General features: G+C 38.7%; 3 protein-coding genes across 6 annotated transcripts in view; 1 reads left to right on the plus strand and 2 right to left on the minus strand.

Moving 5' to 3' along the window:
* Window positions 1-4: 4 nt before the first annotated feature.
* Window positions 5-2,235, plus strand: LOC105217294 (uncharacterized). Its single transcript, XM_011192227.3, has 2 exons — window positions 5-1,441; window positions 1,514-2,235. Exons 1-2 carry the CDS (start codon window positions 145-147, stop codon window positions 1,987-1,989), a joined length of 1,773 nt encoding a protein of 590 aa, XP_011190529.2. The 5' UTR covers window positions 5-144; the 3' UTR covers window positions 1,990-2,235.
* Window positions 2,236-2,256: 21 nt separating this feature from the next.
* LOC105217292 (U3 small nucleolar RNA-interacting protein 2) lies at window positions 2,257-4,124 on the minus strand. Its single transcript, XM_011192226.3, has 5 exons — window positions 3,934-4,124; window positions 3,035-3,858; window positions 2,779-2,976; window positions 2,587-2,723; window positions 2,257-2,495 (listed from the first exon to the last, which is right to left on the minus strand). The coding sequence occupies exons 1-5, from the start codon at window positions 3,985-3,987 to the stop codon at window positions 2,257-2,259; spliced, it is 1,452 nt and encodes a 483-aa protein (XP_011190528.2). The 5' UTR covers window positions 3,988-4,124.
* Window positions 4,125-5,071: 947 nt separating this feature from the next.
* Window positions 5,072-27,667, minus strand: part of LOC105217295 (uncharacterized) — an 85,816-nt gene continuing 63,220 nt past the window's right edge. For all 4 annotated transcript variants that reach the window (XM_054230810.1, XM_054230811.1, XM_054230809.1 and 1 more), the window contains 4 exons: window positions 15,698-17,164; window positions 7,978-8,195; window positions 7,412-7,895; window positions 5,072-7,350 (listed from right to left, as the gene is read on the minus strand). In XM_054230810.1, the coding sequence (XP_054086785.1) occupies window positions 5,768-7,350; window positions 7,412-7,895; window positions 7,978-8,195; window positions 15,698-16,175 (2,763 nt within the window). In that variant the 5' untranslated portion in view covers window positions 16,176-17,164 and the 3' untranslated portion in view covers window positions 5,072-5,767. The remainder of the gene's footprint in view (window positions 7,351-7,411; window positions 7,896-7,977; window positions 8,196-15,697; window positions 17,165-27,667) is intronic.

The raw sequence follows: 27,667 nt of genomic DNA on the forward strand, positions 1-27,667 counted from the left end.
GAACAGCTGTACCAACGGTAATTTACAGCTTGTCGGTTGTGTATACAGTGGCATACAGGTGAAAAATTTTTCTTATCAGTGAATGAAAATGAAGTAAAATTGTGTTTTTGTATTAAATATTTTGGAAAAATTAAATTTATCAACATGAACGGCTTAATCGTGTTCAACAGCGCCAATGATGTTGTGTTCCAACAACTTAATACACCATTGGCTGAGCATTTCTACGCAAAAAATCCCGATCTATTTCCGGAGAATGCAACTGCGGCGTCGATAGATGGAAATATTATTCTACAGATTTTCAGTCCAATCATCAATTCCCAACGTATAATGCATTGCCAATTTGACAACACATACTCGAGTTTTCAGTGCGATAAAGGTCTCAACTTTACTTTTGGTGACCTGCTGGGTTATTCATTTGTTAAAATTGGACAACGTCCAGTAGAGGTACTCAAACGCCATCTGGGAGTGGCTATTGCGCTGGCACGTCACTTATACGGTGCCAATTTATTCGCCACACAAGCTAGCAGCGTACAGGAAGAATTGCTATCAACTTGCTTGGAATGTTACGAAGAACATTTGTGGGATGAGGAACAAACCATGTTGCTTGAAGCGCTACCACGTTTGCTTGTCAATAATGAACTTAGCCGCGTTGTACGCACTGCTTTGGATGCGGCATTAGAACGTCTGCGTGACATGGGGCATCAACGCGCACATGCGCTTGTATTTGCCGCAAATAAGTTTGTCGCTTCAGCTACATCGAAGCAAGCGCTCGCTATGAGTCCATCTGATCTAGTATTCCTAACTTTACTCTCACGCTCTTTACAACGTCAACAACGCCAACTTAATACTTCAGTAGCGGTGTTCTTGCAAGGTGTATCGCATGACCCACAATCCGGTTGTGTACCGTGCATCGCACACTTGTCACAACTATCGAAGGGCGTATTGCTAGTGCAGGTGATCGAGTATGCCAATCTGCAAGTAGCGAGTAGCATGTATGATACTTTCTTTGTGCTACAAAAAATCATTACCCTGCAAATACAAGGCGACTCAGATGCCATGCGGCCCATTTATGATAGCCTAGAATCGTTTGTTAAGCAAACATTAGAAGCACTCAAGCGTTCGAAGTTAAGAGGCGATGAAGTGGACACCTCATTGAAGAAATTCATTTTAAAATGGGATAACTTGAGAAAGATGTATGCGGATTTCTTTCGCTCAGTGGAAAGAGAGTTACTGGTACGCATCGAGTCCAACATTCCTTCTTTCATGGATGAATTAAAGCAGCTGTTTACGCTTACTTGCTGTGACAGCTCCAGCGTTGCTTTAGATCAGCTACCAGATGTGGCTTCACTAGTTGAGGGAAAGATTTTGGAAATCTCCGAATTTTTGGCAGTCAAAGCTGAGCGTAACATTACAATTGATGCTTATTTGGAAGACTTTCCTGGTAGAGTTATATTGTTAATATTTTCTATGAACCTGAAATTTATAAAAAAATATCGTTTCTTATTATTTACAGGACTCATACACTTTGTGTACATTAATCGCACCACTGGTCTGATGATTGCGCCCGATTTGCGTGCAAACCAATTGATTTCCAAAGAACGCTTATGGTCAATGGTTGAATTCACACGCAATTACTTGAAGAAAGGTCACTCGACTGTTATGTGGAAGGATAAAACATTCAACTACTCGTATTTTCTCTGGTTCGAAGATCAATCCGGTGGTCCCATGAAATCAATTGATATGCAACAACACATGGTAGCTTCGGCTTTATCCAATAATGCTTTCAAATCACAATTCGAACCAGGGCTACTTGCCGCCGACTATTACCAGCAGCTCGCTGAAGTTTGCTTTCCCAAGGTTACGCCGGGTAAAATCAAATGCTACGAACTCTTTTGCATACACTTGGGTTTAGTGACGTCGACTTGCGCTGTGGAGCACTCACGTCGTCTTGTGGCAACTATTGCGGATTTGGCGGGTGAAAATAATTAATTTTTTAAGATATTTTTTTGTAATTCAGCTTCCATTTGTTACATTCCAAGGATACTCATTAGATAATTATTTGTTTTTTTTTTTTTACAAAATTTGTTATTTGTAAGTTTATGCGTTATTTTAACTTGAGCTTTAAACTTTAGTATTAAACATAAACAATTCAAGAACAAAAACTTTGTTCATTGTTTGAAAATGTATCAAACATCTTAAAAACGCCTAAATATACAAGTATGTAACCTTAACTTACACATTTTATAGCAGTTACTTTCAACTGGTCTTTGACGTATTTGTTACTAAATCAATTATGACTATTTTATTTTTCGCGTCTTTGATGCGCCACCAACGGCCCAGTCGGTGCTCCTGCCCCACAGCAGCAAAGAGTTTTGTGCCATTACTATTGAACGCCAAGGCATTAATAAAGCCCGGCATTGGAATTTTTAAAACCTCTTTTAGTTTACGCGAATTGTCCAATGACTGCCACAGGCGTATGAAACCGTCGCAGGAACCTATTGTGTAGAAAATGCATTAATGGAATGATCTTTAACTAGCAATATACAAAAAATAGAAATATTCCACACAGTTTGGTAGAAAACGCACCTGATGCTAATAAATCTGTGTTCACCACACATGCGATCGCCGTTATCCAATTGGCCACACCATTGCTTTGGCTACCGTGTGCTAGCGCTTGGGTGCATAATGACTTCTTCTTCAAGGCACTCCACATGCATATTGCACTGCAAAAAGTAGTATTAGTAAAAATTAATACATATTTCTGTCTTCACTACTTACCCATCTTCGCCACCAGATACGAAATTTTCATCGTTTATGTATTTGACGCATTCAATGCCATTTTGGTGACCATTGTAAATCAGTTGTGACTCTTCGGTGATTTTCCATATACGCAATGTACAATCAATACCACCCGATGTGATGGCACGTTCCCGACTAAGCGCGTCGATGCTTGTTATAGGTGCCTGGTGTCCAAATCTGCAAAATATGGTTACTAATTAATAAATTACTAGTAAATTTTTCTAACTTCACTTACAAGCTCTCCACGTAAGCCATTTCGTCGAGCGACCATATTTTCACCGATCTATCCTTTGAACCGGAGTACAGATCATGTGTATCCTTTCGAAAAACTAACGACGTAACAACATCTCTATGCCCCTTAAAAGTCTTCAAGTGTTTCAGTTCTTTGGGACACCAAATTTGTATATTTCGGCCACCTTCTGCTAACGCTAAATATTTCATGTCACTGGATAAACAAATAGCAGTTACATGTGAGCGTCGTCGATTTTCGCTTTCCCCGTCCTCTGTATGCGGTTGCACATTGAAAACACCCTCCAATTTCACTTGCCCTTGTACGTTCCATTTCAGCACGAATTGTGTTTTGGCGCCGGTAAACACATATTTACCATCCGGCGAGACAACTAACGCACATATTGGCAGATGTTGCTTCTTATGCTTAAGCACAACTATATTCTCTGCATCGTAGTCTACAATCGATGCGGCTATATTACGCCGCAACTTCCCCACACTATCAAGATATTCTGACTGCAATCGCTGCGATACGTGGTCATGTATTTCGCGTTCTTCGGCGCGTTCCGCTTCCTGTTTTTCTATCTCCTCTAAATATTGTTTTGCTAAACGTAAGCGTTTGTCTTGTGGCGTCTCCTCCTCAACTTCATCCGACGAGAAAACCAGATTTGTTGCGTCGCCCTCACCGTCTAGACCACTCTCGAATTCTTCATCACTAGCAATTTCTTCATCTTCTTTCTGTGGCCGCTTACGCGCAGGCTTAGCGGTGTTTGCTGCGAACTTCTTATTAGCTCCTTTTTTGCTACCTGTTGCGAGTGGTTCCTTCGTAAACTGGCGGTGGCGATGATGGTAGGTTTGAGGTGTAATTAGTTTGTGTACATTCCCGCATTTAAAATGTTTGCTTACCTTTCGTTTTTTATTTGCCTTTGGCTCTTTTTTCAAGAAGAATGATGAGGACATATTGTTGTTATTTTACAATATGTATATCTTTATATATTATACAATTTAATTGAATAAAACTAAATTATTTAAATCGGCGTGCACTGCTACAAATTGTGCCACACGTGAATTTGGGTTTGTTTTGACAGCGAAAGCAGCAGCCGTAGCAGCGCGTAGCTGTCAAAATAATCGTTGATCATTCACAATAGTCCTAAATGTGGAGAACATTAAAACTGTTATACTGTGCGAATTGGTGTTAATTTTTAAATATTTAAGTAGTTTTGATAATTTTAAGATGTGTTTATATGAAAATAATAATAATGAATATATGATATATGGGATAAAATAATAATAGTAATGAATATATGTAAATATGATGAGAAAATTTGACACTACGTGAATATGTCGAGTTGGGTATTATGTATTTGATAATGAATGGATGTTGAAAATAATGATTATAATGAAAATTTCATATTTTAAAAATTTCCCGATAATATGTAAAAATAATTTATATTACATAAAATAATGTCATTATGTAGATATTCTGTTGACGAATAGTCAATGTTCCATTGTTGTTATTGCAGTTGTTGTAAAAAAATTTCATAAATAAACTTTAAGATTGCTGCCGCATTGACAGTCCCTGGCTGGATAAAAAATAAGTGTCCGTTCCAGTTCTATGATAGACCCAACTGTCAGAGAAATGGACCGGTCTATGTGCCCTCTAGGCGATTATCTTTTATTATGGTGACAGTCCCTGGCTGGTTAAAAAATAAGTGTCCGTTCCAAATCTATGATAGACCCGACTGTCATGGGAATTGGTCTGTCTATGTACCCTCTAGGCGGTTATCTTTTATTATGGTGATTGTAATGACTACTTATTAAATTCAATGTCATTAGCCAATCTAAATAGAGTTAGACAAACGAGAAGGCAATTTTTAGCCGGTTGAAAGTGGGTTAAATCCCCATGGCGAATAATTAGAATAATATAATTATAAAAAAATATTAATAAACAATACAATATTATAATAAAATAATGAGACATAATAAAACAAATAAAAATATATTAAAAAAAAAAAATATTATAAATAATATATAAGAGTATAAGCAATTCTATTAAGTTTTCAAAAAGTATATATTTTTATTATTTAACAAATTGACAGTTATGGGATTTTAAAATTGAACTCCATATTCTGCATAACCTTGCTTCATTCATTATCTTTGGTCGATATGTTACCAACATTTGCTGAGCTACATTCAAGTGCTATTTTTAATTGGGCGGCATTCGCATTTCTGTTATCTATATGTATTCAATGTCATCCACACACACATACAAGTGGCATAAATTAAACTTAACGCCACGCAGAAGCTTTTATTTTATTTTTCATATTTTTTATCATTTGCGCTATGCTAAATGCTTATCAAACTCGAACTAAATACATGCATACAAATATATTGGTTTATATGTATAATATATAGGTAAATAATTACATAGTTATATATAATAATTAAATAATTAAGACCTAGATAAAATGCTAGTACACTTAGAATGAGTATTTATTTATAACTATTAATTTAATTATATAATTAGTCATAGATACATACATACATTATATGCACATACAGCAACATTAATTAATTAATTAATAATTACTTATTGATAAAATCATACAAATACAACTACAATTACAACTACAACTACAAACACAAATAAAGTAGAAAATATGGAAAACGTATACCAGCGCTAGTGGCTAGGCAGTAGTGGCCCCCAAATCAGTCAGTCCTCCTCCTCTCCTCTCCATACCTAACCTAAACGTGTGTCTATTGTTGGTGGCGGTGGCTGCGCTTTTGACTGTGGCGTTGGCGTTGGATCGGTTAAATCGGTGACTGTTGTCAGTATCGACTCATCAACCGAAGCGACACGCGATGCGATTTGCATTTGTGAAGACTCGCGCTCGCTGTGTCTTGCAGCAGTAGTAGTGGTGGCTGTGGTTGCAGTCGTGTTTGGTACCGTTGCTGCACTCGTTGTTGTTGTTTGAACGGCATCAGCGGACGCTTTTGTTGTTGGCGCTGACGTTGCAGCCGCATTGTGCACCTTTGCTGGGTCCCCACTGGACACGCTCGGTTGGAATAAGTGAAAGAGGCTGGAATGTTTTGCAAGTGGCGGGAATAGGAGGTGACCAACAGCGCGCAACGGTCCGAACATGTCATGCTGTTGATGTCCATGTATCGTATGTGGCTGCTGTTGATGTCGCTCGGCGACATGACAATTTAATTTGTGATGCGTGTTATTAGTTCTATTATAATTGTTATTGCTGTTATTGTTGTGCAACGGCGAACTGCCAGCATCAGCAGCTTGTTGTTGCGCAATGCTGCCATTACTCGTGCTGTTAGTCTGTAGATTTGTGGGTGCGTCTGTTGTTTGGCCGCCATTCACTAACTCTGTGGAGGGCGTGGCTGACGATGACTCGCTGGTGCAGGAAATCGCTTGGCGGCTATTTGTATTTTTCACCACTACAGCTGTCTTATTGAAGTTCTTGGTCAGACGTTGCGCTTTTTTGAATTTACGCTTTCGTCGCGGTGACAATGGACTTGTGTCGTTTTCAATGACATAAACGCCGGAATTACTGAGTCCCGATTGACTGGATGTGGAACGCGAACACAAACCAATACCGCTGTGTTCAACAGCATCGCCATTGTTAGCAGCGGCTGCTTTACCACGATTACCATGTTCACCGACGAGCTCCAGTTGTGGCAGCCGTTGCTGCCGTAACGTCGTCAACAATCTACCTTTGGCGGGCGGTGTATGACCAGCGCTTTGCTTTTGTACATCGTAATCACTGTAGGAGGAGTCGGTGAGTGCGCGCTGATTACTCAACACTTGACTCTGGTAATCCGTGTCGTCGGAGCGTAGTTTCTCGCGCATAGCGCCAGCTATCATTTCGCTGCGTTGCGCATTACTCAAATGTCCATTCGGCCGCACACTGTCCACGCTATTACTGCCGCTGCTGTTGCGCATATTCGGTAGGAAGACTTCATCCAGTTCGGACTCGTCCGGACTGACTTCATAATTGCAATTGTTATATGAGTAGTCGGGCGTATTACAAAGCTCGAGTGATGAGTCACGTCGCTCCTGCTGTGAAACGGGTGTTGGCGGTGTATTCGAGCTTCGGTCTAATGGGAATTCGTAATTAACATCTTCTAGCTCGGCGCCGCTTGAAGCCTCCATTATGTTCCACATATCGCGTCCGATATCAGTGGGCACCGAAGCAACAGCGGCCACTGTTTGGTGTATGTTGTTCAAACAGGGTGTGATCACGCCGCATTTTGGCACCAGCTGCGAGCTCTTGAGTGTCTGCTGTTGCTGGCGCAGCCAAATGGGGGAATCTACAATAGAAAAGGAAAAATATTATTACAAAAACAAAATATATACATTACAGTTACCGACCTATATAAATGCGTGGCTGCAGTGAGTGCCGCATGCTCGCGTCTATGGAATGTAAACGATGTTGGCTAGCCAGCGAGAAGCGATGCATGGGATCTACCGGCTGCTCCACCTCAATACCCATTATCTTCAACAACAAATTCTTCAGCGCCAAACGGAAATCCTTCAGATGGTATGCATACAATACCGGATTGCCGGCCGAGTTCAGATGTGAGAGTATAATGCAGAAGAGTGTCAGTTTGCCGGGCACCTGGCAGTCGGGGCAGAATGCCTTAATGCAATTGATGGTGTACAGCGGAAACCAACAGATCATGAAGAACAACACAATGATGGAGAGATTCTGTGTGGCCTTCACATCACGTTTGCGTGATGCACCTAAAACACGCAACATTGTACCGCCATGACAGTTGCGTCCCGGCTGCATTTGTGCATTCGAATTGCGACGACTGCTGTCGCTCATCGGATTCATCGTGACAATTTGGCGTACCTGCAAGGTTCAAGGGTGTTGTTAAGCACACATTGCTACACATTATGGAATTTACTTTTCACATTTCCTTTTCGGTACTCACCTGCTTGACAATGACGCGATAGATGTGTGTGTAGAAGGCCAACATTAGCAGCGCCGGCGTAATTATGGTCGCAAAGTATAGGAACACCAAATAATTGTAGTCCATTACTTTCACAAAATGACAGGTCATGTCCGCTTCGTTTTCGGGTTTTACATGCCAACCAAATAACGGCAGGAAGCCCACAATTGTGCCTGCGACCCAACACAACGAGATGATGACTGTAAGTAGAAAGTGAAAAGTGTTGAAAAACAATTAGGGCTCGGAATAATGAGAAATAACGGAGAAATATGCTAAACACAATGGAGTAATAAATGAATAAACGAAAAAGTAGCGAAATTCTATTATGTACAACGGGTACAATAACGTCATCGCTGAAGCCTTAGTTGAGGTTATGGTAAATGCTTGCTTTAAGATACATTTAGATTTCTTTATTTACGAGGGTAGCTTGATAAGCTGAACTAGCAATTACTCACGAGGTAGGATAATTTACCATCAAACGTTTTGGTTTTTTGTCTTCTAAACGTCTGCTATACGATTTTAGACAGTCCTCGTGAGTGTCGTGTAATCTCAACTAACCCAGAGTTTTAGCAGGTCAAGGACTGTCTGCTTAAGCATTATTCGGAAACTGTTTTCTGTCACTACAATACCAAGGTTCATCTCTACGGTATAGACTCTTGCGTATTGAGAAAATATAAATAAGAAAATCATTAAACTGCGTTCCAGATTTGGAATGTCAAATGCATTTCTTCACAAACTTGAGACTTCCATCAGTTCAGAAGACTTCACTCAATTCACTGAATATTTTGAGACATCTCTCAGCTCAGAAGAATGTGGTTGATCTTAACTACCTTAGCAGTGTATGTTAAGTCCCGCATATGATCTTGGTTGTGGCTTCGGGTCTCAAGTCATAAACTGAAGCCAAATTCTTCGCTAAGAATCCGACCCGCTTGGATCGAATGGAATCCTTTCAAAGTTGAATACGTCAAAATAGATTCTGGGCTTTACTAACTATATATATATTTAGAACGACCTTCATCGATGACTTCCCTCAGTTCAGAAGAAAGAAGTTCCTCTTAATTACCTTAGCGTTGTTTCTTCACTCCCGGATGTAACATTGCTTGTGGCTCCGGGTCTCAAGTTATAAACTGATGACAAATTCTTCGCCAAGAGACCTTGATAGTCCGACCAGCTTGAATCTCATTGAATACTTACGTCGATTTAGAATAGGTCATTGCTTTGAAACGACAATAGATGATATATATTTTCCCGGTTATGTTTCTTACTAATCCCTATATTGTCATTGATAACGTTTCTGTATTATAATAATAATAAAACGCGCTAAAAGAACCGTCTGATATTTAACTGAGCATTTTATGCGTATTTAATATTTAATGTCATTGGACTTACTGTTCAGAAGACGACAATTCCGACCTACCGAATGGGAACCTCAATTATGTAATCGTTTTTCCATAGAAAATTTTTGATAGAACTTCAGAGAACTCGAGCCAAACCTAAGTCAAGTGTAGCTCTATATACTACTATAGACCGCGGTGAGATCTGCAACTAATAGTCTTCCTAAAGCAACTGTACCTGTGGAGATATCTAGCTGAAAACTCAAGAAGTGTATACTTGAGATACCGAAAACTGGAGTGTGACAAAGTGAGTGACAAAGGCAAACATCGAAGTGAAGAGACCGTCCTAATAGCCTGTTGACTTCACCTTAAAATTATGTATTTCTCAAATTACCCTTGCAGTAAATCAATAAGCTAAACACTTATAATTGCTCATTTCTACAACAAGCTAATGGTCAACAGATCACGTGAGACAACATTTCAATACGTAAACGCTAAACAACCACCCTCAAGATATCCAAGCGCCTATAACATCCACCCAACAAGTGTCAATTTCTTACGCAAAGCTAATGAATATGAGTACAGTTAGTCTATCGAATAGGCATACAGGGCAGCGGCACTCGAACGAGCCCCTAAATTACACGGTTGCAGCAATACGTCTTGTTTACATGAACACGCACATAAAGATATACTCGATACGCGATGGGACGAGCCCACTATTGCCTGTCCATTTAATCCACATAAATTTCTGCCTACTTGAATGCTAATGACTGCACGAGTATTGCGCTGTCGCAGTGCGAGTACTGTCTGTTGGCTTCACACCGCCACTCTTTAATGGCCGCCACAGTCGAATGAATTAAGTAAATATGCGCGTCCGCCACTTCAATTGATTGCCGAGGCATTTCGCCTCGTTGCATGTGTGAATTCAACAATGCGAATACCATTCGACATTCAACTGCATATTAATGGGGCAGCGTTCGAATGCTGTGCGCTATGAAGAGATTATTGCGCTCGGGTTAATTGAAATAACTATTTTTAGTTGATTTGATTCATTCAATGGGCCATAGCAGTCGAACTGGTGTCTGACGCTTGACATCACGCGATATGGAATTTACTAGAAAAGCATACTCTCTACAGTTTACGCTAGTTTAGATAACCCGGTAGTGTGATGAGCAGTATCTGAAATAGCAGTTGAGACTGGACCATGTTGGTGTCTCGTCTATCTCCTTTTTATCTATAAATTTCTTACCGAAGATTCCCCTGAGATCTGAGTATAGAAAAAAGATGCTGGGACCTGTTCCGAACCGCTAATACTTCAAATTTTTTAAAAAGAACGGTCGTTTTTACGCCTAGGTCAAAATAATACCGCGACCGTTTCAATTACTAAGACTCGACTGTCGAGGGGCCCGGTAACCGTGGGTCAAAATTTCACCCGAACTGAAGACCGAACTTGTTGGACCGGATAAATGTCGGAGCCCATTTCTGTTTCGAAACCCAAATGTCTTAGGACTAAGATTGAGTCATAAGGTCCAAAGTTCTAGCTTTCAGGAAAAAAGTTGTTATATTTCCATAATCTCCTTCAATCAATCTCTAAAAACTTTATAAAACCCTTCAGCAGGTCGGAGGGGACTTAAAACTTATAACAATTGGAGGGTTGGATATAATGAATTGTGATTAGACCCAAACAACTTTCAATGGAACTAGTTCTGTAACTTGAGAGAGACACTCAGTACGTATCTACAGTATTTTCTTTTCACTTGACCAGTCAATACTTCTAACTTTTAACTTCGGTCTGTTACGTGGCCTCCTTTTCATGTGTGTGCCTTTGCACCACATGAACTGAAGACAATTGCAATTTGCTAAAGATAAATGAAATGCGTCACGTCTATTTGACGTCGTCGTCGTGAGTTCAAGCATTACAAGTCCACGTACGTGTATTGAGGATAATGCTTACACGAGGCAGAACGTGCACCCGTATGTTTGGGTTTCGAAGCAGCGTGGCAAGGAAAGCGTGATAAATGAATGTTTTCGCGCGCGCGTTAACTCACGCACCCACACGCACGCACGAGAATCGCCACTTTAATTAAGTAAACAAATACTATTGTTTATTTGTGTGGGAATGCCAAATGCTGTGGATTCGCACAGTAACAACCGCTGCATTACTTAGGGGACACATTACTGGTCGAAATTGCTGCTCGAAACTCGTTGTTAATTAGTTAAATGGTGCTGTGGTGCTAAAAACACAGCCGCTAGTGGTGAGTGAATCCTTTTAAGGTAACGGTTATTTGGGAATAATTTTGGTGAATTTATTTATTTTTTGCTTCGCTTGCTAAGTAAGTAAAGTTTGTGAAGGTCAGTTGTTTGTATGCATTTAAACTAGAAAGGAATTGCTTTGCTTCCGTCAAAGCATTTGTTAAATTAATTTTGCGAGGATTTTAGAATGTCCTATTTTCTAAACTTGGGAGACAGATCTTTCGCTGAAACAGCCTCGAAGACGGAGAGAACTTACTTGTGTTCAGAGGTTATGAGCGAACCATTAGCGCGAAAAGCGAGAACTTTACTAAGGTCGACGAACTCTTAGACCTATGGCCCAGAAGAATCATGCTACTACGCAAGAGGTAGGAGTTCATCAAACCCAATCATCCGGTAGTTAAACGCAAGCAGACACCGGAGCTGCGAGCTGTTCTCATTTTACTTCACTAAAACTAAGATGGGTCCTTGTGACATCTACTACAGCGGCCATATAAAGGAGTGGGATTCGTGGTGGGAGAGAGACTCCGTCGTCGAGTCCTGGCATTCACTCCGGTGGATGAACGTCTAGCCACAATCCGCATCAAAGCGAGGTTCTTCAACATATCGCTGATTTGCGCCCACGCCCCGACGGAAGAGAAGGACGAAGTGATCAAAGATACCTTCTATGAGCGCCTAGAACGTACCTATGAGCGCTGCCCCCGCCACGATGTCAAAATCGTGCTTGGCGATTTTAACGCCAGGGTGGGTAAAGAAGGTGTCTTTGGCACAACAGTCGGAAAATTCAGCCTCCATGACGAAACATCGCCAAACGGCCTGAGGCTGATCGACTTCGCTGGGGCCCGAAATATGGTTGTCTGTAGTACCAGATTCCAGCATAAAAAAATTCATCAAGCAACGTGGCTGTCCCCTGATCGAAACACGCGCAATCAAATCGATCACGTTGTGATAGACGGAAGACATGTCTCCAGTGTTTTAGACGTGCGTACGCTCCGAGGACCAAACATTGACTCGGACCATTATCTAGTAGCAGCAAAGATACGCACTCGCCTCTGTGCAGCAAAGAACGCCCGTCAACAAACACAAGGAAGGTTCGACGTCGAAAAGCTGCAATCACAACCGACAGCCGAACGATTTTCTACTCGACTTGCACTCCTGCTCTCTGAGAGCACTCATCAGCATCTCGGTATAAGGGAGCTGTGGGACGGCATATCAAACTCCTTACGTACAGCTGCAACCGAAACCATTGGTTTTCGGAAAAGTAAAAAAAACAGCTGGTATGATGAGGATTGTCGTCTCGCAGTGGAGAGAAAACAGACTGCCTACCTCGCAATGTTGCGATCGACCGCAACACGAGCGGGATGGGAAAGATACCGAGAGCTGAAGAGGGAAGCGAGATGCATTTGCAGACAAAAAAAGAAATAGGCCGAAATGCGTGAGTATGAAGAGCTTGACAAGCTGGCCGACAGGGGTAATGCTCGAAAATTTTACGAAAAGATCCGGCGACTAACTGAAGGTTTCAAGACCGGAGCGCACTCCTGTAGGACCCCCAGAGGTGATCTAGTTATTGATGACCAGAGTATACTGAGTTTGTGGAGGGAACACTTCTCCAGCCTGCTGAATGGCAGTGAAAGTACAACACCAGGAGATGGCGAACCCGATTCCCCAATCGACGACGATGGAGCAGATGTTCTATTGCCCGACCATGAAGAAATTCGAATAGCAATTACCCGCTTGAAGAACAATAAGGCGGCGGGTGCCGATGGATTACCGGCCGAGCTATTCAAATACGGCGGCGAAGAGCTGATAAGGTGCTTGCATCAGCTTCTTTGCAGAATATGGTCGGAAGAAAGCATGCCTGACGATTGGAATCTCAGTGTACTCTGCCCAATACACAAAAAGGGAGACCCCACAATTTGCGCCAATTACCGTGGGATAAGCCTCCTCAACATCGCGTATAAGGTTCTGTCGAGCGTATTGTGTGAAAGACTAAAGCCCACCGTCAACAAACTGATTGGACCTTATCAGTGTGGCTTTAGACCTGGAAAATCAACAATGGACCAGATATTCACCATGCGCCAAATTTTGGAGAAGACCCGTGAAAATAGGATCGACACACACCATCTCTTTGTCGACTTTAAAGCTGCTTTCGACAGCACGAAAAGGAGCTGCCTTTATGCCGCGATGTCTGAATTTGGTATCCCCGCAAAACTAATACGGCTGTGTAAGCTGACGTTGAGCAACACCAAAAGCTCCGTCAGGATCGGGAAGGACCTCTCCGAGCCGTTCGATACCAGACGAGGTTTCAGACAAGGTGACTCACTCTCGTGTGATTTCTTTAACCTGATGCTGGAGAAAATAATACGAGCTGCAGAGCTAAACAGAGAAGGTACAATCTTCTATAAGAGTGTACAGCTACTGGCGTACGCCGATGATATCGATATCATTGGAAACAACACCCGCGCCGTTAGTTCTGCTTTCTCCAGACTGGATAAGGAAGCGAAACGTATGGGTCTGGTGGTGAACGAGGACAAGACGAAATAACTCATGTCGTCAAACAAACAGTCAGCGCATTCGCGTCTTGGCTCCCACGTCACTGTTGACAGTCATAACTTTGAAGTTGTAGATAATTTCGTCTACCTGGGAACCAGCATTAACAGCAATAACAATGTCAGCCTGGAAATCCAACGCAGAATCACTCTTGCCAACAGGTGCTACTATGGACTAAGTAGGCAATTGAAAAGTAAAGTCCTCTCTCGACGAACAAAAACCAAACTCTACAAGTCTCTCATCATTCCCGTCCTGCTTTACGGTGCAGAAGCGTGGACGATGTCAACATTCGATGAAACGGCACTAGGAGTTTTCGAGAGAAAGGTTTTGCGGAAGATTTATGGTCCCTTAAGAATTGGCAACGGCGAATACCGCAGACGATGGAACGATCGACGACATAGACATAGTCCAGCGAATAAAAAAACAGCGGCTACGCTGGCTAGGACATGTTCTTCGAATGGATGAAGGTGCTCCAGCTCTGAAAGTATTCGATGCAGTACCCGCTGGTGGAAGCAGAGGAAGAGGGAGACCACCACTCCGATGGAAGGACCAGGTGGAGAGGGACCTGGCTTCGCTTGGAATAACCAATTGGCGCCAAACTGCCAGAAGGAGAGATGCGTGGCGCGCTGTTTTGGACTCGGCTATAACCGCGTAAGCGGTGTCTACGCCAGTCAAGAAGAAGAAGAAAACTAAGATAGCAATCCTTTTAAGCCTATCAGCATTAAAATTAGCTGCGAGTCCCATGTGGATTTACATCCAAAATTGTATAATCAGAAAGTAATTCGAAGTCACTGATGGCTAGACTAAGTACACTCTACCTAATCTCTCACTGACCATCGCAGTGAGCTCAAGGTTAGGAGCGGCACTTTGCTATCGGAATAGACTTTTTGAAGAAGGCCCGGGGCAGTAGATCTATTACTAGTTGAATGACAGCTAGTTCTGCAGGAAAAACTTTATAAATAAGGCACGTGGAGTAATATTTGGAGAGCCAGTTTAACAGAGCCAGTTGAGGTGAACTTGACAACAGTATCCTCCAAGCCATTGGTTTTGTTTAAAAAAATATAGACCAATGATGGTATTGGAACAACCGTGAGCCAAATAACCATCTTTTGGTTCTTTAATGGACAGTTATCCTTAGACAATAAATTTAGTAACCACTGTCTGTACGACGACATAGACAGGTGCATGATAAGAAAATCAAAGCACGCTGGGAGGATCTACAGGGTTGTAAAACGGCAAGGGTCATGTGCAAAGAGGTATTTCGGAAATATACAAGGTTATTACCGGAACTCGATAGAAAGGGTTGTAGGACCATGGTTGGAATTCTTACTGGACACAGTCTACTAGCGGCATCTAGTAGAGGCCTCAGGAACTCTTAAAATTCACATCCTAAACGATGACTACTACTCAGAGAAAACGTGAAGGCACTCCATCTGATATCGCTAATCGCCATAACAGGCCACGCAGGCCTACCAGACCAACCTAACCTAAACTAACTTAATAACCTCGAGACCTTATAAGAATTAAAATAATATTTTCGAATAAATATAATAACCTAGATTACTTACTTATAGCAGTCCTTGTGCGTACATTCCTCGAATATGCCATCGGATAGAGTATGGCCCAATAACGATCCACCGATACTGCGACCAAGCAGAATATCGAAATCGTGCACAAGACGACCAACAGTGAGACGGTAAAGAGGCAAGTATACAGATCTCTTGGCAAACCAATTGAAGCCAATATGGCAAATGGTACACCCAACGAGCCAACGAGGAAATCTGCCATCGCCAATGAAACTATATAATAATTGGTGCGTCGTCGCAGCTTACGGTCACGTCGGAAAACAACAATAACCATGAAATTGCCGACTACGGCAAAAATGGCGACCAAAATCTCGAAAACCATATACGGTACATTCAAATCATCGGACATCTCATTGTTGTCGGCAGGTGTGCTCTTCGTCGAGAGCGTTATGGACAAGAGATGCGAATCATTGGTGGGATATTGAAAATCGTCGATTGAGTCGTAACGGAACTCGGACATGTTGGCGGTTGAGTGTTGTTGTTGTGTGGAATGTTGGCGCGGGACTGCGAAAATACTTTTGTTGGTTGTTGGAATTTTTTTTGTTTATGTTGTAATTATTATTTTTTTAATTTGATTTTTATTTTTATTTATTTATTTTTTTTTGGTTTTGTTGTTAATTACTATTTGGTAAACTGCGCTTTAGCACGTTAGCGTCTAATTGTTCACTCGTGTTGGTCACCTGTTGGCGCCGTTTTTTTTCTGTTCAACTTAAAGCAATTATACGATTCACTGAAGCGTACGAAAAGGAAGCGCGTGGGTTCGCAATTAATTTGTACAAGAATTTCAGTTGGCACGCCACTACGAAGAGAAACGGTCACCGCGTTATCGCTGTGTACTTATTTACATACTAGTCTTTGAATGTCTGCGTGTATGTGTGCTGTTGCTTTGTTTACTGTAAGGATATTTCTCACGAAGAGTTATTACACACACACAATCTTTCGCTTAATTATTAAAAACTTGCGCGTCGCTCGTTAGTATACTTTTCAACACTTTTTTGTTTTTGTTTTCCTTTTTATTTTTTATTTTTTGTTTTTGTTTACTTTTCCTCACTTCACCGCTTGTGATTTTTCATGCATTAACACGTCTTTTTGTCTTTCATTCAACTCTTAAAATGGCGTCTGCACTGTCTAAGCGTAGCATCTAAGTTCGTTGTTGTATTTGTTGTTGTTACTATAGAATTTTTTGTTGTCGGTTTAACACTCAGAAATAAAATGTTGTCATATCTCATATATGCATTTTTCTCACTTTTTATTTGCAGTTTTTTCACTTGCATTTGATCGCATCTCCACATTCGTGCGGAATGTGTAATACCACGGTTGTTACTTTTACACTTTTTTCTATTTTTCACTTTTATTGACATTCGTTGATTGCCATTTTGCACTGAAGCCATATTGTAGGTGTGAGGAGTTTTTCGGAGATTTACAGTTGCAAGCGTGCTGACATGTGATCTGTAAGAGAGAGAGAGAAATACCTATCATTAATTAAAGATTTTTAAAGGATGGAGCTCTCATTTTATAATTAAATTTTGATATGCAGTGGAGCTTCTCTAGCTCGAATCACCATAATCCACAAAAAAATTTCGAGTTAGAGAGACTTCGAGTTATAGAAATTTTCATTAAAACATAAATTTTTGCACTTTGTGTTTGCTATTGTTTGACGTCTGTATCTCTTGCCTTTGTTACGAGCCCTTGATTCCGATCGTTCAGTTTGTATGGCAGCTATATGCTATAGTGAACCGATCTGAACAATTTTTTCGGAGATTAGATTATTTCTATGAGCAATAACTCACACCAAATTTCGTGAAGATATGGAGTAAAATGCGGAAGTTTTCCTTACAAGCCCTCAAAACGATATCTTAAAAACTGAAGCACTAGTTCGTATATATACAGACAGACGGATAGACAGACGGACATGGCTAAATCGACTCAGTTCAACATAATGATCATTTATATATATACTTTATAGGGCCTCCGACGCTTCCTTCTGGGTGTTACAAACTTCGTGACAAACTTAATATACCCTGTTCAGTTTATAAATATACACATATAAAGCCTAGTAAAAATAAATACATTATTTTTGCATTAAATTGAAGATCTTACTTAGAACATTTCTCTTACTCTTGAAGATAATTTCATATACCACTCTTATAGAATCTGGGCGATTTTCTTTTATCATGATTTGAATTTTTCACCAGTAAATCATTCACGATAGATAGGAACAGTTAATAATAATAACAACTCCCAACCGGACTACCAGAGTTTCAGACTAAATTCACTAACGATCGGTGTGTGGCTTGACGTTCTCCTAATGGAACACAAATTTTCTCCTATTGGCCAAAGTTGACTGCTGTCTTAGAAGTTTTTTAGTCCGAAATCTTAACTTTCTAACGCCATATAGCGTTTCGTGCTTTCGCGATTATAAATATAAATATATCATATCTCGGTATTAATAAATTAAAGCGATATTTTTGAATAATATTAAATTTGTTTTTACTAGAACTAATAGTATAATAAAAAAAAAAATAATTTTAACAAAATATTATTTTTAATGCAAAAAATCTGTAGTATTTTTATTATTTAAAAAAATAAGTTTTAATAATTTTAAAATTGTTTTAACATTTTTTTGATAAATTAATTGCTAATTGCAATATTCATATCATGCATTTAACGACTAATCTAGAAACTAAATATGTGTTAAAATCATACAAAACCATTTGGCACTAACATGTTAAATTGAAACAACAATGTGCTTTTACAAACGGTCGATGTGCTCTTCTATAGCTTGCACAGATTACTCATACGCAGTGTAGGTAGTTGCGACTTAAATTTTTTAAATGTCAATATCACCTGCTACAATATATGCTACTTAACAACGCATAGAATTTTAATTTACAAGTGTTTATTGAAACTACATATTTTTCCCTAAAATTCTTCCAAAGTTCATAGATTACTCATACGCCAAAACGTCAGTCATGCTTTGAAGTCATAAGCAGCTGTGTTTACACCTTCCAAGGGTTAATGGAGATTAAATACATGCTAATTGCAAATATAATGCATTATTAAATATTTAAAACCCTGATAATGACTTATGACTTTCTGAATTAAGAAGTAGAACAAATGCCAAAAAATATGAAAAAAAAATTTAAAATATTTTTTCGCAAATCAGAGATGTTGAGTTTATTCCGACTTATTCATCAATTAAAAATCAACTATTAAATTTTATAATAAAATATAAACCACATACTAAAAGGCGCTAAACTGTACAGGTACTCGGTTATCAATAACTCATCAATAACCTACATGCGTGCTTAGATATCACAAATATTTTTACAGTTTGTAAAAGATAAAGCAGATAAAAGTTATTAAAGCAGCAATAGTCGCAGATCTTTCGTTAAAGGCTTGTACGCATACAAACGGAAGCAAAGAAAGGAGATTTCGGGCGAAATTTGAAATAATCTAAAAAAAGGAAAAATATTTCCGAATGCCTTTTTCATATCAATTAATATAGATTTTAATTAGCTTAAAAAAATTAATTTATAAAATATAAGCCATCCTATACCACGAAGTATATAAAATCGGCTTGAAATATCAAAGTGTCTACGAAAGCAGACAGATAGTAGCAATTATTGTACTCCTTCAACATGACGCAATGGTTTTTGAGAGCCTAATTTCCTCCACAAATGGGCGTGGCGTCGTAAATATATATTGCTTATATTTATATGGAGATATCACGACTAATATCCATTTTACAAACAACTGTTATGTGCATGAAGCGATAAGTACCGAACATAGTACATGGTGTTTGGGTATAAATAAACAATAAAATTTTTCGATACATGTATTTATGTATAACTGTTAAAGCTAAAGTTAACTATAAATAGCCAGCTAGAGTATAAATATTGCCAAACAAAATTTATTATACATATTAACAGCAATATTCGAACAAGAGAGAAAGGAGCAGTAGAGTAAGAGGTGAAAAGCGAAATAAAAACCAAAATTAGCAAAAAAAACGCTTTCCGAAATTAATTTTGCATCTAACACGCTTTCAAATATTGCCTGATTAAGCGCGCCTGCGGCAGGGTTCGGCCAGTTGTGACAGGAGGCAGCCAGACAGACCATAAATTACACGACGCTGCAGGTCGGCACAATATGTGCTGCTTGCGCACGAGTGTAACATATAATGGCAAACTGACAAAAAACAAGCGAAAATATAACAATAATAAAGACAGAAATGCGAAATTACATATGTACATATGTGAAAGGAAATATATATGTAAATAAAGCGTAAGAGATAACCAGCACGATATCTTCCTGTTACTTTGCTCCACTGCTGACAACTGCTGACGCCCTTTTGTAATGAAGTTATGACACACAATAACGAACGAATGCCCGAAAAGGTTCAAAGTAAAAATAACAAAAAACAAAAAAACATTGCAGTAACGGTTAAATTGTCATGAAATGGTTAACTCAAATTCAAACAGGCGAATAAAGCGGTTAAAGTTTGAAGGGTCCCGCATACAAAAAAATAATGATAGAAATGCAAAAAGAATAACGCAAAAGCGTAAAAGGTTAAACAAATGAACTGAAGCGCCGTGAGTAAGGTCACTAACACAATGCGCAGAAAATTAAGTGAAGTGTAGTATATTGCCTTATTGTATTTATTTATTTATTTCTTTTCTTTCATTACGCCTTTATGTAGTTAGGCCATTCAGCAGCTTATTTCATTTAGTTAACTGGCATTTTAATTTTTTTGTGGAATATTTTATTTTTTTCCGATACAATATGATTGGAGAAAGCTTAAAGTCTTCACGGTTACCTAAAAACTACAAAGAACGAGTGTAGATAAAGTTTCGTCGGATGATGGGATTAAAGAGTATTAAAATGGTATTTTGTATAACATCAGGTCACAGGTTACTCATACGCAATGTAGGTTCTAATGGAAATTTCAGGAAAATTGGGTTAGGCTTTCTGATATATGTTTAACAGAATATAGAATTTTCATTACCGTTGTTTCTTGAAATTTTTTTCAAACAAAATGCCTGCAATCTCACCAAAGATCAAATAAAAATAAAAATAAATAACGTGTAAAGACATCAAAATAGCCCTGTACGAGGTGTGTTCAAAAAATAACGGAAATTTTCGTTTTTTGAACAAATAAACTTATTCATTCGTCTACATTAATGTTGACGACTTCTAAATGGTCTCCATTTGATATTATGCACTTCTGTCAACGCTTCTTCCAATCCTCGAAACACTTCTCAAAGTCAATTTTTATACCCTGAACAGGGTATATTAAGTTTGTCACCCAGAAGAAAGCGTCGGAGGCCCTATAAAGTATATATATAAATGATCAGTATGTTGAACTGAGTCGATTTAGCCATGTCCGTTTGTCTGTATAAATACGAACTAGTCCTTCAGTTTTTAAGATATCGTTTTGAAATTTTGCAGATGTTATTTTTTCTTCAAGAAGCTGCTCATTTGTCGGAACTGCCGATATCGTATGGAAATTTTTCGCATTTGACGTGGTATCTTCACGAAATTTGACATGGATTAATGCTTAAGGTAATAATACAATCTCTGAAGAAATTGTTCAGATCGGTTAAATGTATAACCTTAATGTTTCTGGCAAACAACCCGGCTAAAAAGAATTATTAAAATGTTTACTTTTTATACTCTCGCTATGTTGCTAAAGAGAGTATTATAGTTTTGTTCACATAACGGTTGTTTGTAACACCCAAAACTAAACGAGTTAGATATAGGGTTATATATACCAAAGTGATCAGGATGAAGAGTGGAGTTCAAATCCGAATGTCTGTCTGTCCGTCCGTCCGTCTGTGCAAGTTGTAACTTGAGTAAAAATTAAGATATCTTGATGAAACTTGGCACACTTATTTCTGCGCACTATAGGAAGGTTGCTTTCGAAAATGAGCAAAATCGGACCCCTGCCACGCCTACAAAATGGCGAAAACCGAAAACACATAAAGTGCCATAACTAAGCCATAAATAAAGCTATGGAAATAAAATTTGGAATGAAGGATCGCACTATGAAGGGGCATATTTGGATGTAATTTTTTTGGGGAAGTGGGCGTGGCCCGCCCCCTAATAAGTTTTTTGTACATATCTCGCAAACCAATAGAGCTATATAAACCAAACTTTCTGCAGTCGTTTTTTTTAGCCATTTCCTAATACAGTCCAAAAATGGCAGAAATCGGATAATAACCACGCCCACCTCCCATACAAAAGTTAGGTTGAAAATTACTAAAAGTGGGTTAACTCACTAACGAAAAACGTCAGAAACACTAAATTTCACATAAGAAATGACAGATGAAAGCTGCACTTAGATTTTTTTATAAAATCGAAAAGAAGCGTGACGTCGCCCACTTATAGGTCAAAAACCATATCTCAGGAACTACTCGACCGATTTCAATGAAACTGGGTTTGTAATAGTTTCTTTACATCCCAATAATATGTTGTGAAAATTGGCCAAATCGCTTCACAGCCACGCCTACTTCCTATATACCAGAACATTGAAATCGATTAAATCGTTTACTCTACAATATATAAAGTAAGCACTAGTAAAGATATCGATGCAGAACTTTGCACAAATACTATGTTTATAGTGTGGCAGGCCCATTCTAAAAATTGCTGAAATCGGATCATAGGTTTTTAAGGCCCCATATATCGAACACGAGGACCTCGGTGCTTCTTACCTAGTATTAGGGTTTCCAACTTTCACTGGACTTTATACAATGTGGGTCAAATTGTGTATTATATAATATTAATTAAGTTAAATAAATAAATTGCGAGAGTATATAATGTTCGGATACACCCGAACTTACTTGTCTTACTTACTTTTTCTTACGTCTTTAGATTTTCTTTAATACATAGTTACTAAAAGAAATGCACCTGTGAAGGGTATATTAGCTTCGTTTAACGTTTTTTCTTGTTTAGATAGCCTTTGGCTTTCTTTCAGCGATTTCATCTGCTCGTATACTTGTGGAACAATCATTTAAGGTTTTCTTTTTTTTCCAAATAGGAAAAAGTCACACGTTGCCACGTATGACGGATATAGAGATTGGGGCATCGTTACTGTATTGTTTTTGGTCAATAAATCACGAACAAATAACGAAGTGTAAGCTTCTTACAAATGAAAATTGCTAAAGCTCATAAGACACGTCTAACGTTACCGGCTTCCATAGATAATAGGCCTTTTTGACAAATGGAAAATTCCCGTTATTTTTTGAACTTAATTTAAATAAAATAAAAAAATATTTTCTTACCAAAATCACAAAATTTAATCTAGAAATCTCAACAAAAATACATAACCCTCAAGCTATACTAATTAACTTCTGTTATGCTAAGAAAAGCGCAGCTACTTAAATATGAAAAAAAAAATTAAATTAAAATTCTTGAACTTCGCTACGCAACACTATCTGCTAACAAGCCACTCTCTGCACTGTTGTTATCAATTTACATAACCCTATTATTAATAGAAGGAGCTTGTTGGGCTGCACGCACATTAATCAAACAACGCCAAGTTCAGCACGCTTAGAAAGAAGACAAAAAAAGCCAAAAACAAAAAAAAATATAATGAAAGCGCTGGAACAAGCTGTTTGACCTGCTGCACAACACGTTTCTTCCTGCTGTAGGCTAATTCTTTCATTATTTACGTTTTTTCTTTTTTGTTGTTTTTGCTTCCTTACTACGCCAGTAACTAGTAACTAACTGCCAGCGCTTGGCTGCCTGACACTTCGAGTGTCTTTTTGTAAAATGAATGGAAATTTAGGACACACTTTACTAGCCCTATTATTCTCTGCCAGCCAGCCAGCCAGTCGAGTGCTGAAAGAGCTGCGTGAATTTGCGACGTTGACAAGTGACCTTGAGGCGGGCGTATTGGCGCGTGGGAGGAGCATAAAACTAAGGCGGGCAGAAAATTGTAGTAGTTCAGTTAAATGATAAGTATATAGGAATGTACTTATATAGTATAAAGGCTTAATACTATGTAGTTGTAATAGTAAAGCGTAGAGTTATATTTGGGTGGGCGTTATTCATTTAGACACACAATACATGGTTCTTTATTAGCGGTATATTAAAGTTGTTGCAAGCGAAGAATTTATTTCTCACATAATTCCAAATAAAAGGAAGTTGTCCATACATGGTGAGATATTATTTATTTGTAACAAATAAAAAATAAGTTCATACCAAGTTTTCTGGGAGAGATACATTTTCATCTTTTAAAATATCCAAGATTTGTCAAGATATTTTTAGGTTAGGATAAAGATTGAATCCTAAAAAATATACCAAGTAAAGACTACTTCTACCAAATTCATTATTTTTAATGGTGTAGCAAGTCGGAAGAATTGGTTGTGTTCAAAAAGTAACGGGAATTTCGGTTATGGATGATCGTCGAATACAAATCAGAGAACGATTAGCTCATACATGATATTTTTTTGAATGCTTTGGGTTTTAAACGCGTGGCAGCAAACTGGAATAGGAATTACTAAATGAAGTCAACGACATGACGAAAATGGGTTTGATCAAATATGACGTTGAAATAAAGGCTCAATTGTCTCACAAGCATCCTATCTCGCCAAGACCGAAAAAGACTCGACAAGTGCGTTCGAATGTCAAGATTTTGCTTACTGTGTTCTGCGTGAGGCAACCTGAAAAAAATCACTCCGATTAATTAAAAAAAACTCAAGGCCACGATAGTGCTTGTTCGTGATTTCTTGACCAAAAATAATACTGCAACGATGCCACAGTTTCCACTTTCGCCAGACATGACTCTGTGTGACTTTTATCTATTTCCAAAAAAGGGCCAAAAGTTATTTTTTGAACATATCTTTTATATATCTTAAGAACCGATTTTCAAAATTATCAACAATTATATAAGTGGTGAATATTCTACTTTTTTGCTCGGAAAGTCCTTATCACTTGCAATATATTCTCTTAAAGCATCGATTTAGCGATTCTGAGGAGAATATCTTTACAAGAGTTCTAAAGAGCCCCTATCTTATGTTCAAAATACTTGTGCTGACTTTTGATGGATGTAACTATGTCGGATGTAATAGAAAGATGTACATCGGGGAAATGTAAAGTCTCTCAGAATCACATGGACTATAGTTCTTGGCGTTATGTTGGAACCCAAAGAGCAACAATAATGTTGTACGAAGAGAGTTCTCGTTTTGTGGTAAGACAATTTTTATATAATTTTTAACAGTATATGAGAACCAATTTCAAGTTCTATAATGCTTTATGAAGGGAAATATTTTTACTGCAGAAAAAGATGACCTTAGTACTATTGTAAGATAGAAGGATATAAAATAGCAAAATGAAATAATCTTACTACTATTGTAAGATAGAAGGATAACAAATAGGAGAAAAATTAAATTAATTTTAAAGAAATTTCCTTCGCTTGTTTACGCTTTTCAAGTTCAAGGCGAGGATTGTTTCGGGTGTCAGCTTCAAAAGTTCAAAAAACTTCATATAGTATAAATAGGTTTCATTCTTAATTCAAAAAACATAAACAGTAAATCTAAGGGTTTACGGCGTATCAAACCCGATCCGCTCATCATCTTCCTAAAGACCCTTTACCTTTAACACAAGGAGGAATATAGTTTGTAAATTAAAACGATATTCATTTTACGAAATCACTCTGTAATATTCATATTTCAGTATTTCTCAGTGTGCTTGGTTTTTTCCCATCTATATATTTTAGAATGTATATATGTATATAAAGTTTTCAATTTCAGTGTTTTCTTAACAATAGCAAAGAGTGTGAGTAAATACGCGACAAATTGAATAAATCAATTGTTTGCTGTCATAAATTAAGATCAATCTGTTAGCGTTTACTGAAGTTTTAGAATTTCAATGAGATAATTGGCTTCGTCTTAATCACTTTTATGCAAATTTGCATTACAAACTAATAATTTAGTTGAATCAATTAATTGATTCAAAAGAAAAGCCACAAGATCTATATATTTAGTTATGATTTCATTTATGGAAATGTTAAATCAATCAACTTAACTAAATGACAAAATTTCACTCTAAATACTAATACTATTTATGACACTTTCTTCAGAATAAACCTGAAGTCAGCAACATTTGCTAGGGTGAATCATGAAATCATGAGCTCATGTGATTTAAATTGCATTTTAGAAAATAAATTAATTTTAGTAGTATTATTAGTTCTGGGAAATGTCACACACCTACACCTTTCTATGCCGGATATGCGCAATAGCGTCTGGAGCAAATGTTCACAGAAAACTAATGCATATTCTGCATAATATTTATTATATACCCTGGGGTAACTGTCTACATGTGCCCGAAGGCATGCCTAACACATGCTTGCCATAAAAATACAGTAGCTTCCAATTTGCTTCAACTATCGCCAGCTGGGGGTCAATTATTAAGCTCTGCAATTGCATTTTATTATTTACTGGTTTATTGTGCGCTCCTTAAGGCGGTTGAGGTTTAACCAGCGGCATTGCAGTCTGTCGTAAATAAGTAAATAAAAGAAAAAAAGGTTATGGGGAAAGCCAATCGATATTACATAGGTGTTACGTGCTTGTAAGAAACAGTATCAAATTGAATTTGTATGATGCTTCCTCTTCAACGTTAAAGCAGATTTAGATATCTTTATTGAGTATTAAGTTTACAAATATCTCCCTTCCGCTGTTTTGCTCTCTATTCAATCCATCTAGACGACAACTTCATAATACCCCCCTCGTAGAAGCCCTTATTTCCGAAGAACTCGGACAGCCACTTTTCACAAGCCTTTTTTGAGTTCAACTTTACACCACCAAGGGCGTTCGCCATGGACAGGTACAGGTAGTAATACTTGGCGCTTTCTCCAAGCTATATTGTGGATGCGATAAAACCTCCCCGTAGTTTCTGACGAGCCATCAACGTGTATGGTCTGGCGTTGTCCTGGTGGAACACTACACCCTTCCTGTTGGCCAATTCTGGACGCTTCTGGTCGATCGCCTGCTTCAAGTCCAGTTGTTCGCAGTAGATAGTAGAATTAAGCGTCTGGCCATATGGGAGCAGCTCATAGCTCATTCCCTTCCAATCCCACCAAATACACAGCAAAACGTTCCTGGCCGTCAATCTGGGCTTGGCCACTGTTTGGGACGATTCATCGGCCTTCGACCACGACCGTTTTCGCTTGGTATTGTCGTATTTGATCAATTTTTCGTCGCCAGTCACCATCCGCTTTAAAAATGGGTCGAGTTCGTTCCGTTTCAGCAGCATATCGCAGGCGTTGATTCGGTCCAGAAGGTTTTTTTGCGTCAAATCATGCGGCACCCAAATATCAAGCTTTTTTGTGTATCCAGCCTTCTGGTTTAAACTCCCATCTCCTGGGTGATATCACGAGATGTCACATGCCGGTCTAACTCTGTAGTCCAAATTTTTTCTGGCACTATGACCCACAATAGCTGGGTATCTTCTGAAAGTTTAGTCTTCTCAATCAGAACCCGATTTTCAAGAAGTAGACCCGATGATTTGGATCGATAGTTTTGATATTATAATTTTCGAAGTTGTCGTTGAATCCCAGTTAAGGTCGGAGACAATTAAAAGAATTTTGGTAGATTTTCTAGTTTCCGAAAAATGCTCTAAGGCCTCACATGGCTGTTCAATAAATACAAAATTTAACCTAAAATTTGTCCTCTCAACAACTTCAATTTCATTTTCGTTTATTCAAACTTAGCTTTTGCAAATATTTGCCAACGAAATTCACTTTCGACTAACGAAAATCTTATTTCGTCTTGATTCAATTGGCCGTTAAAGGACGTTTTCTTGATTATGTTTGAAGCTCAAGTGGGTATGTACACCCACATAATGTGAAGAAGAGTTCAGCGTGGCTACTTTTTTTTGGCACGTGCTGGCAATTTGTATCCTTTCACTGGTTGAATGAGATCGCGTGCTGTCACTGACAGCTTGTGACGCAGC

This window comes from Zeugodacus cucurbitae, chromosome 5 (assembly GCF_028554725.1).
Source record: "Zeugodacus cucurbitae isolate PBARC_wt_2022May chromosome 5, idZeuCucr1.2, whole genome shotgun sequence".
NCBI lineage: Eukaryota > Metazoa > Arthropoda > Insecta > Diptera > Tephritidae > Zeugodacus > Zeugodacus cucurbitae.